Here is a 16,974-nt window from a genome sequence, read left to right as displayed (position 1 = left end):
TGTGTTGCAACATGATTATCCTCAAAGCACATTCAAAGTCTGTAAGAAATCAAGGAATTTCACAATTTATTTATAAAAAAAAATTCAAATTTCTACAAAAATCTCTTTTCTAAGCAAATCCCACGATCTTCATGCATATTATACCCCTATTACTTGAAGAATATATGTACAAATGCACAGTTCACTGATGCTAAAACAGTATATCAGCAAACTGAATTTTCTGAACAAAAATGGTAAAATCGGAGAGACATAAAAACAGATTCGCAACTCTTTGAAGTATCGCATGATCTTATGTTCCCTATTGTAAAAAAATTTAATTCATATTAACAAATTATTCAGGATGTTATATGTTCGTAGTTTCTTTATCTAAAACAATAACAAAGGAAAAATCTGAAATTGCAACAGATGACTCTTGGTTGGCTATATCGCCGCGATTTTGCCGACTTTCGATCATCAGTGATCATTGACCTCTTTAATTTGCCTAGTTTGATTTCAAAAATCAATAAAACTTTACAAATCATACACCCATATATAATAGAATTCATACTAAATTTACTTTAGATAAAAATACAAGACCAATGAAGAGTAATGGCGGAGTTGTTATTTATGTCTCTGGTAAAATGAATTGTTCAAACCTTTATGGAAATATATATTTTAATCCTCATATTTTAATTAGAGAACCAACAACCCTAACATATTTCCTTTGCTTACAATATCTGATTTGCTTACTAGAAATAATTCATAGACAAAATATTCATTTTCACTGTAACAGCTCCAAACATAATCTACAATAAACATACCAGACAAGTACATGTATATACATGTATTAGCCAATTAAAAAATAAAGAATAGTTTGTGTATAATTTACCCATAAATTGTACAATATAAATTATCACAAGTAACTTATATATCACAGGTTTTCAATCTTCATACATTACATGTACTTCACATGAAGAGAAAATTTAACATAATTGATTATTTATAATTTTTATGTAGATTTTATATAAGATGTTTATGTAAGTTGTACAAATTTACATGTATTAAATTTGTATATGTACCTGTACATATCTACCTTAAACACTATCTTAAAAGTAAGCTATTTTTTAATGCAAAGAACTATATAAGGTAAAAGCATATTTTTGCCCACATGAAAGCCCAATTTTGAAGATGTCTAAAAAAGTAAACAATTGTATATATTGTTTGAAAAATTTGAATTATAAAAAAAACGGTTTGGAAGTAAAGTAATAGCAATTCTTGTTTCTGAGATGTCACAAACTATTTGAATTTTCTCTTATTTTCAAGAAAGCTAGAGGACAAAATTTGTTCAAATCTGACAATAGAATTTACAGAGCACAAACCAGCTCTTTACAATATTCAAATATTTCTTTGATATTATAATTCCACACATTAAATCAAAAGATTGGGTTGGAACAGTCTTGCACTGAACTTTTAATAAAAATATCCACATAAAATAAACTCTTTACTCTTAGAATCACTTAAATTTTGAATTCACATCATCTTCTTGACATCATACTTTACATATAGTGTCATAGCTGATGAAAATAGGTAATGCTTTGAAGTCTGCAGACATCCCCCTGGTGTAGAACAAAAATATAGATTTCACTATTAAAGTTTGATTTTTGGGGCAGATATTAGTCATTACAGAATATAGTCCTTTGATCAAATTATTTTACATCGATGGTGAATTGTGACTGCATTGTCTACAAGTCAGTCCTAGATCTGTATCTATGGATCTTAGTCATTACTGGTGGACTTCCAGTCTATTGATGTATCCAGCCACCTGTTCCTCTGGCCATGATTCAGGAATACACTGCATACTGATGAAGCTTAGCTTAGCACTAGTGGACATAGGTGTGCAGGGTGGGTTGCTGTAGCTAAAAATATACAAAACACATATATATATATATTAAAACTTTTTTATAATTTATATTATTTTGTATTAGTTCTGGGAGGCAGGGGGAATGAAAATAACAAAAAATTTAGAAAAAGATATAGAAAATTCAAATTTGTGAAATAATTTTTGGTTATACTGTGGGAAATAAAGAACTTTACATTAAAGAATATTCAGTTAATTTGGGAAAATTTGGTACATCGGAAAAAATCAGTTATGTTAAAAAATGGGAAATTAGATCAAAATAATTAGAGATATATTACCTTTCCAAGAACACACATCCCAAAGCAACCATAAGTGAGGATTTCAGGTTAAAGTGAAAGTTCAGAGAAAAAATTATGCTAGTTTTCCATCACCCAGGAAACAGGTTCCAGGCAGCCATCCACAAAACCATCACACAATAGCAAGTATACGGAAGAACTCTCATCAGAAAGGATAAATTCACACAAGCTCAACTCATGCATAAAATAGCTACCCACTATGACAGCTCTCAAGAAACAGTCACATGATGCTGTCAGTGAAATGTGACCCTGAATCTGATTGGACACTATTTCTGCCTGACAACAACATAACAGCATTTGCAATTGGCTAGTTTTAATTCTATGTAAAACTGCTAAGCCTCACTACAACATTTCTCTATCTTGTAGCTTCTAAATTTCTATATTTTTCTACTTTTTTATAGGTCTTACTTTCTTCACTGAGGGTTCTATTAACAATAACAAGTAAAGATTTTAAAGAACAAACACAAAAGACTTACTATTCCTCTACAAAGGTGTATTAAAAAGTGGAATAAACTGATCATAAGTTAGTATGAAATATATGATAAATATATCAATTTTTCCCAAAGTATTATCACAGTAAAGTAGAAGTTCATAACAGGAATTGTACTAAAAATATTGATGACTTTGCTGTTGAGATTTTTTGGCACTAATCAAAATGCACCTTGTGGAATATCACATCAGTATATAGTTAGTTGAGCAACATTGGGGACATACAAGTATATAGGACACTACCATGACTAGATATACAGAAATACATTATTCACCTCAATACAAGACAACAGTTTAGTTCAACAATGTATAAAATTAAGACCATGCAGATTATACATATACATTGTATACAGTCACACATACTCAGAGCATTCACATGTTAAATCTCAAAGCTAGCATCTGGGTCTAGCTCTACCTATATACAGTATCGTGTGGTGGAATTGTGTAAAAGTCCGCTTGTCCCCCTTGTGGGGTACCAAGCATGCGTAAACGGTGACTGCCCGATGGATGGGGGTAGTCAGAGAGGTCAGTTAATTCTGGGAGAGATCCATTGGGAGTTGGGTAACCTAAGAAACCAAAAATTTCATTTAAATTCAACATTATGTGCATTTATTTCAGAAGGATTAATATTTCAATCAGCACTTTTATGCCATTTTTAGTGTACTAAATTAATTTATGATCCCTGCCATTACAATACATTCACGTGTATGCATGATTTTGATGTAAACACACATGGTGCCAATTAATTCTTGATTGATCTAACTATAGTCCATAACCTATAGACTTCCTAAATTTTGATTATACATGTATTATGATAAACACACAGTATACAAAACACAGTGACAAAACCAAATCTTTGTAAGTTCAGTCTAAACTTTAGATTGCATATTAATTTGACAGTTTTTAAGTTATACATTTAGTTCTCAGGATTTTCAAAGTTTTTTTTAATTTTACATATTTGTGTGAGTTTTCATTGATTTGCTATTAAAATATTTAACTGTAGCAGCCTAACATCTTCACAGTTTGGTTGAAAATAGCATATTTACACTTAATTGTTCTGATGAAAAAGTTATAAGATTTATTTTAAGCCATATACCGGTACTCTGACAGATAAATAAATTTCAAGGTTAGACAAATCTGCCAAAGATATTCCATTTAAAAAATTTTACATTAAAAATTAAGACATTTAGCAGCAATTTTACTGGGACTTTTATCATTACCCAGCCATAAAAATATTCTTTGATGAAAATCAATTCTATTCCCCTGCTTGTTCATGCACATTTTGTGCAACACACCAGACAAAGCTGTGATTTGGGAAAAACATTTCTGTGCAAAAAATACTACATAATAGTTCTATATATACCCGCACGGAAAGGAATTGGCACAACTCTGTAATCTTCAAGGGTTGCTAGTAAATACGTCCATGTAAACATTTTAATATAATTAGTGAAATCTGAAAAATGACTGAAATTGATTCCATAGAATTTAATACCAACCGTGAAGCATGCTTTCATACAACAGGGAGGATGGAGTGACTGGGGTGGAGGTTCTGGATCTCCTACAAAAAATCAGACAAAGAATGAACAGAATATTTTATGTTTAGAAATGGCACGTTGTAGTAGTTTCCAAATATGAAGTGCAAGCCTGTATAATTTTGAACAAGCATTAACTTTTGAGGATTGCTCATCAAATTCTGTTTCCCAATCTATTCTGATTAAATAAATATATTAAACAAACATATTAAACAAAAAAAACAAGTATTAAACAGACAATAAACATGTATTAAACAAAGATATTGAACATATTACAGTCATTCTACAAAAACATGACCAATTAAGAAATTTTTATTTGCTTACAAATTTACCGTTTTAATATCTAAACTATAAATTTAAAGATCAATTTCAACTCAAATACTTAACATACACACTCGGTTTTGTAATTATACTGATATATATGCAGTTACAGTTTTGATATGAACATAATGTAATGTTGAAAAAACCGTATTCCACTGCAATTCTTAATGTTGCTTCATTTATTTACAAATTTCAAAATGAAATTTTCAGCCGTAAAAGTGTTCCGAATAGATTGAAGTGAATTTTTTAAAAAAAAAGTTTTTTATCCAATATAAAAAGAAATCAAACCACTTCTTGCAAAGAAATGCATGGATCTTCTTTCATGCAAAATTATAGCTTGTCGCTAAAAATTGATTAAATTCCGTAACGATTTTGTTTTAAATTGCACATACAGGATGCCGATTTAAAAAAAAACTTAAACTTATCTGAAAGTGACCATGGAAACTACTCAGCTGTTTTAGACAATTGCATTTTCAACATAACAAATTGAATTAGACAAAAACAGTTGTCTCTCTTAAAAATTTAACTTCCGTAATGGTAATTCAGGAAAGTTTTTGCATTAAAGGTATAAAGATTTTTAATATTTTGGGAGCAAAATGCTTCATACTTTTGTTTAATATCCTAAAATAAACTTTAATTTTAACTATTGCCGAGAATTTTAACTTTTATTGCTGGGAATTAACTTTTGTAACAATATTTTTCCCAAAATTTTAACTTAATTTCAGATTCACGCGAGACTTCATGAATCATACTTAAGCGTTCTATACTGAACATCAGAAACAAAAAATTAGTCAAATTCAATTATTTTTTGATGTTTTATACCCTGAATTGGTCCATTTATTGTAGAATGACTGATTAATGAAAGTAAACAAATTATGAACATTTCATTTTTCAAAGACAAATTTTGATTAAACAAAACATTCATAAATGAATAAGTGTAGTGCTTTTTATTTACCTCAGAGTTCTGTTAGCAACAGCTGATCGTGGTCTTTTCATGCTTTCAGGAAGTCCTTCTTTCCACCCTGGGACATGACCTGATCTTGGCCTCCTTTGAACATTTTCCCAGAAGAGGTCACGACCTCCAGCCAGCCAATCAGAACCCACCTTGACATGAAGTGCACTGGATGGTCTTTTAGTAGGTCCATCCTGATTGGATGACTGGATTCTAATAATGGCAGCAGGAGAGGATGGTCTCTGGGGTGGGGGAGACTTTCTCCTTCCTGCAAAATCAAAAGATTTTGTTTGAATTAATTCAGAAAATTGTGGAAGGGAAATAAAAAATCTGTCATCACAATTCCAAACTCAAAGTTCAAGTTAATAACAAAAGACTCAGTTGTATCCTATTGTACATTGTCAAATAAAACAGATACAAGGAAAAAAATGACATTGAAATATTTTGACCATGTTTCTGGCCTTCATTTGCTTTGTTTATTAAAATGCCAAGCAACTCAACAGTGAGCAACATACTATAATGTCACAATGTACATAAAAATTGAAAGATGTACTGTAAACGTGGAAATTAACGTATGGGGATAATTTAAGCTAGATATGCCATAAGATAAATTTTTCCCCACATACCAATACATTTAAACATATTTTTATTCAATTTCAACAATACATAATCCTGGTATCATGGAAATAAACCCATGATTGCTTCTAATTTGTGTAGCTAACAACATGCGTAAATATCCTCGTTCACAGTATTGTATATTGTAGAAAAAACTAAACTGACAAAGAAAAGCCTTTAAAGATCAGATTGGTAAATAAAGAAAACCTCACACATAAGAACTGGAAAAGAAAGAGCACTTATACACATTTAATTTCTTGGATAATTTGTTATAAATATGAATGGACTGAGAATGACCTTTAATATGGTATTAAAGTGAAGCGATAAAAGTCTGGTCAAAACAGTGAAAAATTAAAAAAAAAGACTGAGAGAAAACTGTATCATGGAGACATTATGGTCACCTTTTCTCTGCATCATCATCATATCCATAGGATTGCTAAGTTCTGTGCTGATGTCTTAAAAAGAACAGGTGTCACAAAAATGCACACAAACTTAATTAAAATAAAGAAAAAAATTGAAGCGTAATTTTGTATAATGAATTATTTTAGGCAAGCAGTGATTTTAATATTATGTTGTTTATAATTATGTGAATACTAGTGACAAGTATATGTGAAATGAAAATCAGTTTCTTAAAAACTTCTTAAAACTGAATACACAAGCTGTGCAAATATAAATATAAACATATATATTGGTAAATTCATTAAATAAGAGAAATAAGCAACTGACTCTTGTGTATTAAGAGAAAATCTGCAAAGTTAAAGTTGACCTCCAAGAAGGAGGAGAGCCACGCCCACAGGAGTGAGCTTACCTTCTGTTTTAGAAACAACAGGTACCACAGAAACTTTAATAACGTCCTCCACTGTGTAAAATACAAAATACATCTCTTCCCTTTAACATGATTTAGATTGACATTTGTTTTATTAAGACACCCTCTTCATAAAGTTAATCTATAGAGGGTGTATTAGTTCTTCAAACAGGTCATTGAAATGTAAATCTACAGGGGAACAATGCAGCATACAGTCTACTCCTGATATACCGAAATTCAAGGGACCAACACTTTTTTTTTTCAATATAAGTATTAACCAAAGTTCAAAATTAACAAATTGGCCATATGAAGACATTTTCAAATCCTGATCCCATTCTTAAACACGATCACATACCTGAATCAATTACACAGTTCATCATTTCAAAATATATGACACATAAATTGTGAAATGCAATACAGGTAGTGTGTTCTTTAAGGAGGCTGGGGGGTCAAAAAATTAAACATCAGATATAACTTATTTTTTTAGATATGATATCTTAAGCTGTCAACTATCATTTGGCAAAGAAAAAATTCATACATTTTAGTTTTAAAATTTGATCATTTTTGTATATCTTTATATGGAGCTCTTCTTCTAAAGGAGATCAATATAGTCTAAAAACAGCCACGACCACCCAGCCCTCTTAACAATTTATTTGAAAAAGTCCAATATTTTTCAACATTGGTATTTATTCCTGATCTTTTTCGTTTAAGGGAAAAGGTGCCAGACTCGAAGGCTTCAAAAATAGTGGTACGCTGTTCGAATATTAATGCTAGTGTGCTTGTTTTTATCTTTTGCTAATTTGGATTTAGATTTCACAGTTTTACCTTAGGCAGACATTAATTTATTTTAATTATCTAAAGACAATTATGCTTTTTTTGTGATTTACTCGTTTACAGAAGCATTAAAATCACTGTCAATATGTGATCAGAGAGAATGAAATACCCCTTTATTATAAAACACACAATGAAAAAAATACTACGTGAAAATATATCTACTGACACTTTAGCGTCATCCAATGTCACCATCAGTGATGACAACTGGCCACGAGAACTTAAATATAACCATTATAAAAGCAACTTATTATCAACTCAGCAGACTGATAATTTACTTCAAAATAAGAAATAATTCAATATAAGCAATTTCAATTAAACCAATATTTTTTTTTTTACAGGGATTTAAGGAGGCTGGGGGGTCAACAAATTAACCACAAATTAACCACCAGATTTAACTTAATTTTTTATATATGATATCTTAAGCTGTCAACTATCATTTGGCAAAGAAAAATTTCAAAAATTTAGTTTTAAAATTTGATCATTTTCTATAACTTCATATGGAGCTCTTCTTCTAAAGGAGATCAATATAGTCTAAAAATGGCCACAACCCCCCAGCCTCTTTAATTTTGTTTCAAAATAAGCAATCTCAATATACATGAGTAGGCATAATTGTTCTGAGGCTTATCAATGTATGTTTAATACCTGTACATTTCAATTCATGAAACATGGTAAAAAAGAGTTCTCTAACATTGATTTAAAAACAAAACTGATAAAATGACTAAAACCCAAGCATATCACATTTGTACAAGTGCACATTACTGCCTTAGCAATATTGCAATAATAAGAAATGTTTTAATGGCATTACTTGTTGATTGTTTTCCCGTTGTCTGTTTCCAGGCCTCTGTTCTCTGTCTTTGGTATGATGTGTTGTAGCCAGTCTCCACACTTGGTTTCTTGGGGTGAGCTACAATATACCTGTAAGCATCCACCGCACTGTATGGTCGGGTGTTCACATTCTTCTTTCTGTAATACACACAGAGAAATTAATTTCCTAGGAACTGTTCATAACCTGGTAGCACTGAAAACTGCTGGACTTGTTGCATGATTCTTCACTTTTGTTGAAAAATGATACACTTTAAATTATTTCTTTTCAGATATATATAATAAAATTAAGCACTGCAGTGATTCTTCTTAATACCTTAACATTTTGTCTATGTCATGCACTGTAGCAACATGAATTCATAGCATCAATTACTTTTGCCTATAACAAACCCTGAAGAAGGTCTCTGTCCACTCCTAGGTGTGGTCTGTCGGCTGGTATTTGACCCTTGACCTCCTGATCCTTTGACCTCATTACGACTTGATGTCTCGCCACTGGTTTTGGCTGTCTCTAGGTCATCCCCAGAATTCTGCATCTTCAGGGTCAAGCCTGTGACAGTCAGGGCTTCCTCTGAGGTTTTTCTTTTCACTGCTCCCTCTGGTGGGATATCTGGGTCTCTGGGATGGGGGTGTCCAGAAGATTCCTCTGATTTTACTTCAGTTTTGGACACCTGTTCCTCTGCACTGGTATCCACTTCTTTTCCACTAAATTAGAATAAGTCACTCAAAGAATATGCCATGGATGCTTTAACATTCATAAAATGTGCATTAATGTCAAATAAAGGTATGTGTACATAAAAAAAATATTTAATAGAGTGTCCTTTAAACAATGTAACTACAATGTATTTTTATTAAGTGAATCTACACCCCTGCAATGGATGATGTGATTGCAGACATAGAAAAATGAATCAAAAACTTATAAAGCAGTAAAGATACAATCCAGTACTTTTATTACATGTACTTGACAAAGAAATATAGTGGAATGGAATTATTGTTTTTTGAGAGGAAAAAATTATAGTTGCAGTGTAGAGTAAAACTTAACAGAATTAATTCCATGTGATGTGAATGGACAAGAAGCAATTATATTTTGTTAATGGAAAAATATATTAAAAAAAAAAAAAAAGAAGCAGTATGCATGATTGATCAAAAAGTTAAAAAACTAGCCACATAAAATGAAAACCTCCATTATGTGATGGTGGCAAACTCTTTATTTTTTAGCAAGCATATATAGAATTTAAGATACATTGAATGTGCCATGTTTCAACATGAACATAAATACTGTATAGTTTTATCACCATTATTTTATTACTGAATTTCTGCTCATAACTGCTTATCATTAATAAACTTGGTATCCATATATCAACATGGGCAGGGGTATTAGCATTAGGTGTAGAATATTTCTGGGTTTGAATATGAATCCCAGGTCTTTATTCTTGAGTGCATTGACAAAATCTCTAAATTGAACCTAAAGAACAGATAAATTTAACTCATGCACACCAGAGTGCAAAGTTAGTCTGTTCACAGTTTTAATGTCTAAATTTGCCCTTTCTGAACCTCTTTAACACCTGTTATCTCACAGGGATATTCTGTACTACCTTACAGCCTGGAAGATTTCAGTACAAATCACTTCTTAATGATCCTCACAGTTAAACATTTATTAATTTGACACTTTAGGCAAAAGAACCGATAAACAATAAGGATTCCGAAAAATATCAAGGTGGAGAGGACATAAATACCTTGAAACCCTTAAGTATTATGGTGCTTTATCACTCTGCAAAGAGTGTTAACTTGATACGACTGTGTACTTTTGGAATATTACAGCAATATGTCACTGTGGAGATGACAGAGCCTCCTTGGTACCACTTCATCAGTTTGATTGCTGGTTTGACAAACAAGCATGGACAGAGGGTCCTCAATTACAGTGTAAATCTGTCTCTCTTACCTTTGAATGTGTTCCTTGGCCTCCTCTTGTCCTCCCTCTGCAGAAGGAGCTTGTTCATTGTCCTACAATAGGAAAAGTACAAGAGTTAGTACCCATCAATCATTGGCTATTCTTCACAGAGAACTCAAAGTCTGATAGGCCAACATGACACATTCTTTGGGTAGTGTATATCTTTGGCTGTCATTTAGAGCCCAGTCAAAAATGATAAAATATTGGTCATGCTCAAGTATTGGCACGTTTTCCATGAAGGGACACAGTGGAAATAACATTGATAAAACAGTTATTTAATGCAGTAATTAAATGACTTAAATAATTAAAGTCCCTTCTAGTATAATATATACTGCTGTATTTCATGTGCACAATAGTGCGACATAGATTTTCAGCTATAATGACAGATCAGTGTATAAAAGTAAAACTGGAGCCAGGGCCATAGTTTTTCTGCTGTGGATATACCACAATAAACTGCTGTACAGGTAGTCATGCAAGAGACTACAAAAATGAAATACTTGGTATATGACCAACAGTTAAGCCATTAACAATAAGTTACTAAGGAAGTAAAGACCTGAAAATGAAGAATATAATGACTACCTGATGTAATATAACATAAAAATGGCATAAAACTCTCACAAAGATTCAACTTTACAATACCAAGCCATAAAATACAACATAAAATCACTTTAATAGAGGGATATTCTAGATAGTCTTCCATTATCGGCAAAATAGGAAAACTTTATAGAACCACTACCATTGTATATGGGCCTACACTAATAAGCAAAAAATGTCCACAATTTAACAGACTTTCAGGTTCAATATAGTCCTTTTCTCAACAAGAGGTCCATGGGCCACAATGCTCACCTGAGTAACTATGACTTCTTGTTCTTCATCAACAGATTTTTTCCCCTATATATTCCCATTAAAATTGATCAATCTTTAAAGCCCCACCCTATCCTTGTGGATCATGATTTGAGCAAACTTGAATCTACACTATCTGAGGATGCTTCCTAATAAATATGACTAAACATTTTTTTGCTGTTCCTGGAAAAAAGATTTTTTTTATATATTCCTATGTAAAACTTTGATCTCCTACTGCGGCCCCACACTACCCCTGCAGTCATGATTTGAACAAACTTGAATATACACTACCTATGGATGCTTCCATATAAATATGACTGGCTGAGAAGAAGATTTTTACAGATTTTTCCTATTTATAATTCAGATTTATGTAAAACTTTGATCGTCCATTGTGGCCCCACCCTAACCCTGGGGGTCATGATTTGAACAAACTTGAATCTACACTAATTATGGATGCTAAGACATAAATATGACTGATCACAGCTTTGCTGTTCTTCATCAGATTTTTTAAATATTTCCCCTATGCATTCTTATGGAAAACTTTGACCTCATTGTAGCCCCATCCAACCACCAGGAGGTCATGATTTGTACTAATTTAAATCTAAACTATCTGAGTATATTTCCATATTAAAATGATTAATCATGACTTCCTTATTCTTGAGAAGAATATTTTAAAGATTCTTCCTATTTATATCCAAGTAAAAGTTTGCTCACCATAGTTGCCCCACTACCCTCTGGGGTCATGACTTGCACAAATTTTAATCTACACTAAGTCTATCTGAAGATACTTCCATATCAATATGACTGATCATGGCTTTTCTATTCTTGAGAAGAATATTTTTAAAGTATACCCAGGTAAAACTTCGATTGCCCATAGTGGCCCCACCCAACCCCTCAGCTCATGATTTGAACAAATTTGAATCTACACTACCTATGGATGTTTCCATTATAAACATGACTGATCATGACTTTGCTGTTCTTGAGAAGATTTTTCCTATATACCCATGTAAAACTTTGATTGCCCATAGTGGCCCCACCCTACCCTGGGGGTCATGATTTGAACAAACTTGAATTTTCACTATTCAGAAAGCTTTCACATAAATTTCATCTTTTCTGGCCCAGTGGTTCTTGAGAAGAAAATTTTTTAATGACCCCATCCAATTTTTACTTTTTCTTAATTTTCTCCCCTTGGAAAAAGGTATGGCCCTTTATTTTAACAAATTTGAATCCCTATAACCCAAGGCTAGGCTGTGCCAAGTTTGGTCAAAATTGGCTTAGTGGTTCTGGAGAAGAAGATGAAATTGTAAAAAGTTTTGACCGCAACAACAACGATGACAACAGACAACAGACAAATTTTGATCAGAAAAGCTCACTTGAGTTTTCAGCTCATGTGAGCTAAAAGTTCTTATGACTAAGTTTGACAACTATTTAATAAAGGTAATACTTTTTTCTAAGAGATTATTCACAATACATTGTAATGTAATATAAATTTAAGATTTTTGTGACCTACTAAAATTTAGGTCATACTTTTTTGGGAGAATTAAAAAAAAATTGTCTCAGTCAAAAGACATTTTGTGAAAAGGTCTCCTGATCAAGGCTCTTTCTATCCATCAAAACTACCATGGTTTATTTTACAGGTATACATCATACATACACAAATATGGAAATGCATGTTTTCCACTTGCTGCATTGAATGAAAAGAAAATGTGTAAACCCCCTATGTAGGGTAATGGACTGACTAATTTTCATTACATTAATGACAGTTTTTGACAAGTGATAAGATTTAAGCATGTGTAAATAGGAGGCAGGTCATTAAACACACAGAATCGAGATTGGCAGGATTCATGAATACACAACTACAAAATTTTCCATTTTATCAGAGACTTCAAGTATTATTCTAGATAAGATAGGATTAGAAAGTAATAAACTTGATGTATAATGAACAAATATTTGGTTAATTAGTACTAACATTAAAGTTGAATGGTTCTTCACTTGAGTGGCCAACCTATGTTGAACTTTGGCAAACATGGATTAATGATTACAAAGAACTTTAACTGACCACTTGTTTGATATTATAACAGAAATTGTTTTTATTAAAACAAATCAATATCTATATTTTAAGAAGAGAACTGAAAGTTTAACTCTTATCAATTTTTCTTCTAGTACAATAGCCAGGGCACAAGGTTCTTTAATGTACCGGTAATATGTATAATGTAACATAGTTTCATTTTGAAAAATATTTGTAAATCAACTTTTATTCACATGTGAAAAATATCAAGGAGTTTTGCAAAATTCTTTGACTAAAAAATATTTATTGCTACAAAGAATTTATTTGTGTATTCATGACGAATGTTTCCTTTGTCAAAAACATAGGTAATCAGAGATTACAGAGCTCACCTCAACGAATGTTGTCTTTAAGTAAGGCAAAGTCCCACACTTAACTAATAATCTAGGAGTGTGCATCCCTAGATGCAACATTTATGCAAATTTGGTCAGATAGGACTTGGGAATAGACTTATCTGAAAACTTAAAACTAGTCACTCATCCAGAAAATGTAAGTCAAATCCAGCATCCGAAGCAAGGTTTGAGATTGTTCGTCCCTTGATGCATCATCCATGCAAGTTCTGTTCAGATAGGCCTTATAGTTACTTGGATATGAGATCTGTTCCAAAAACTTTAACCTGGTTACTCATCCGGAAAATGTAGGTCAGATCCAGCATCCGAAGCAAGTCCAGTAGTGTGAATCCTTAGATGCATCATCCATGCAAGTTTGGTCAATATAGGGTTTATAGTTACTTGGAAATGACATCTGCTCAAAAAACTTTAACCTGGTCACTCATCCGGAAAATGTAAGTCAAATCCAGCATCTGAAGCAAGTCCAGTAGTGTGCATCCTCAGATGTATCCCCCAACTTCGTTGAGGTGAGCTAAAAATTGATATTCACTAAAATGTCTATTTTTATTAATCATTGCAATAATGTTAAAAAAATTTTAAAAGTATCATCAGAATGCCTACTTCAGGATCAGTTTTTTTAAATATAATTTTAATTATATTTTTTAAAATATCTATATGTCACTTTCAAATTCTTAATTATTTGTTGATTGTTGTATATTTTTACATTTATTTTAATGTTTAAGCACTTTAAAGTAATTTAAATGAAAGAAAAAGTGAGCAAGCTCATATACCCCACGCTCCCCCAAAACTCGACAATGCAACACGTAATGAATAGCACAGTGCATTTTTAAATACACAGTATAATTCAAAAAGAGGCATTTCTTGCAAAAATCATCACGTCAAAACTTCTTGCATATAAGGACATTCAAATCTTTTGTATGTTACAAATTTAATTGGGCTGAAGTTTCTACATAAATAATGGAATCAAATTTCTTGGTAATATACAAATCTTTACATTATGTCTGAAATACCTACAAAGTTTCATGAAATTCAGTGCAGGAGTTATGCTGACAAACTGTTATTTAAAAAATTCCTCAGTGATTTCAATTTGTTAATGAGTGTAAGTCCATGTCCAGCACATGACAATTTACACATTTAAAAAATTAATAGAAACAAAATTATGATGTAGTCATAGGAATTTGTTTATATACTGTACTTATGAAATTATTTAAGGCAAAGCACCAATTTGAGGGGGGATGGGGGGTGGAACAATAAAAGATTTTGTGTACAGTGTGTGTGTGTGCATGTTAAATCATTAATATTTTGACCTCAATATCAATAGGTGTCTTTGAAGGTCATAAAATATTTCACATAAAATTTCATTACAAAAGCTGATTCCAGTGGAGTTCCTTATTACCTAGCTGGAAAGTTTCTTCAATAATAGGCAAAACTCTTAAGGCAAAAATAAAGGAATCAGAATTTCCTGGTAATATGCACATCTACACACTGTGTACTAAATATCTGCAAAGTTTGACCAAATTCTGTGCAGCGGTTTATGAGGAGTTGCGCTGACAAACTGTTCATCTCTATATTCAAGATATGGCCAAAACTCTAAGTTGAAAAGTGCCGAAATTCCCAGAAAAAATAAAGGAATCGGAATTTCCTGGTAATATGCACATCTACACATTGTGTCCTAAATATCTGCAAAGTTTGACGAAATTCTGTGCAGCAGTTTATGAGGAGTTGCGCTGACAAAAAAACAGGACTGACAGACTGACAGACTGACACACTGACTGACTGACTGACGGACGGGTCAAAAACATTATACTTCACGCAACTTGTTGCGTGGGGTATAATGATATTTAGCACTATATAAATTTTATAATAATAATAATGATAGTAATTATGATTTAAGTTTACCTGAGTATTAATTTCTAGTGAAATCAGGCCAGAACTGCAGGAGGAGTAGTACGTGTTTTGAAAGCATTTCAATTCTGTTAAATTTCTTTAGTAACCATTGCAACACAATTCATCAACATCAAGACTCCATATATGGAAAGTATCTTGGTGTAATTGTTTGCAAAATTTCATTGCAACCAAGCAGAAGGTACCAGAAGAGTAACATTTTGATAAACTGGATACAGACTGCCGGATAGATAGATGACAGACACCTTACCATCACATCAAAATGAGAAAATTATAAAAATTGTTCCAATCCACAACATTCTTGTGACATCTATATAAGATGTTGATAAAAATCAAGCTGAACATTCTGATTAGTTTTGAATTTTTGATAAAGATACCATTTTCTGATTGTAAATAAAAACCACTGATCTTTTTCCCTGCAATGTGTCTTTGACATAAGATGGTAGGCCATCATAGCTTGTTTCTATGTACCGTACATTTTTTTTTTAGATGCTTTCAAATCTTTTGCATGCTTAGTGAATCTATGATATTAACATACATTTTTGTTCTCTCATACCAAATAATTGTGTTTTAGAATACATGTTTATGGTTCACAAAATAATTCAGCTGCATTAAGAAAACAAGAGGCTTTCCTTTCTTTTAGATTTAAAGCTTTTAAATTTTTATAAAGTGTAAATCAAAAAGAAAAAATGTCAGTAGAACATATCGTTTATCACTTTTGACTCCTACTTAAATTACCTAAATGTGAATTCTTTGTAAAGACCCTTTAAAACTTAAGTTGACAAAAGACTCATTTAAATTCAGATTTCATAAAAATACACATTATTTTGTCTAAATAAAAGAGTTCAAAGAAGTTTTTCTCTTATGACACCTTAGAAAATAAAATTTTTCAAATGCCTCTGAAAACTAAATTCAGAATTTGCGTGACATCTGATATCTAAAATGAAGGTATAATTACGGCTCATCTCTGTGTCACTTTACTATCCTGTTACTAACGGAAACAGATAGCAGATAACTAAACAATGCACCACGCTTGTACCTCCTAAATCTGATTCTCGTCAATGATAATACCTTTGATCCTTAATCAAAATTGTGTACTCGGTGTTTAATATTAAATCTTATTAGTCAGATAATGCCATTAAATACTTGTGTCTAAACCGACAATCAAGTTCAATATTTCATATTATTCAAGGTGGTAAACCCCTGAATAGTGTGACTGACTTTACTCATGATAAAGTAGTTCTGAAATGTGTTTAACCACTTACAGTAGTGGAGAAGGGATAAACATCAAAAATATTCA

General features: G+C 31.9%; 1 protein-coding gene across 1 annotated transcript in view; it reads right to left on the bottom strand.

Annotated features, from left to right (window-relative positions):
* LOC133176772 (uncharacterized) overlaps window positions 1–16,974 on the bottom strand; it is a 92,254-nt gene that overhangs the window by 26,566 nt on the left and 48,714 nt on the right. Inside the window, 7 exon segments of the mRNA XM_061311843.1 lie at window positions 3,106–3,248; window positions 4,179–4,240; window positions 5,491–5,755; window positions 6,911–6,961; window positions 8,547–8,704; window positions 8,954–9,265; window positions 10,503–10,564. Coding sequence (XP_061167827.1) covers window positions 3,106–3,248; window positions 4,179–4,240; window positions 5,491–5,755; window positions 6,911–6,961; window positions 8,547–8,704; window positions 8,954–9,265; window positions 10,503–10,564 — 1,053 coding nt within the window.

The sequence above is a fragment of the Saccostrea echinata genome, unplaced genomic scaffold, assembly GCF_033153115.1.
Source record: "Saccostrea echinata isolate AGI-Se365-2 ecotype Australia unplaced genomic scaffold, CSIRO_AGI_Sech_v1 ptg000081l, whole genome shotgun sequence".
Lineage (NCBI taxonomy): Eukaryota > Metazoa > Mollusca > Bivalvia > Ostreida > Ostreidae > Saccostrea > Saccostrea echinata.
This window is presented reverse-complemented; position numbering and strand designations above follow the sequence as displayed.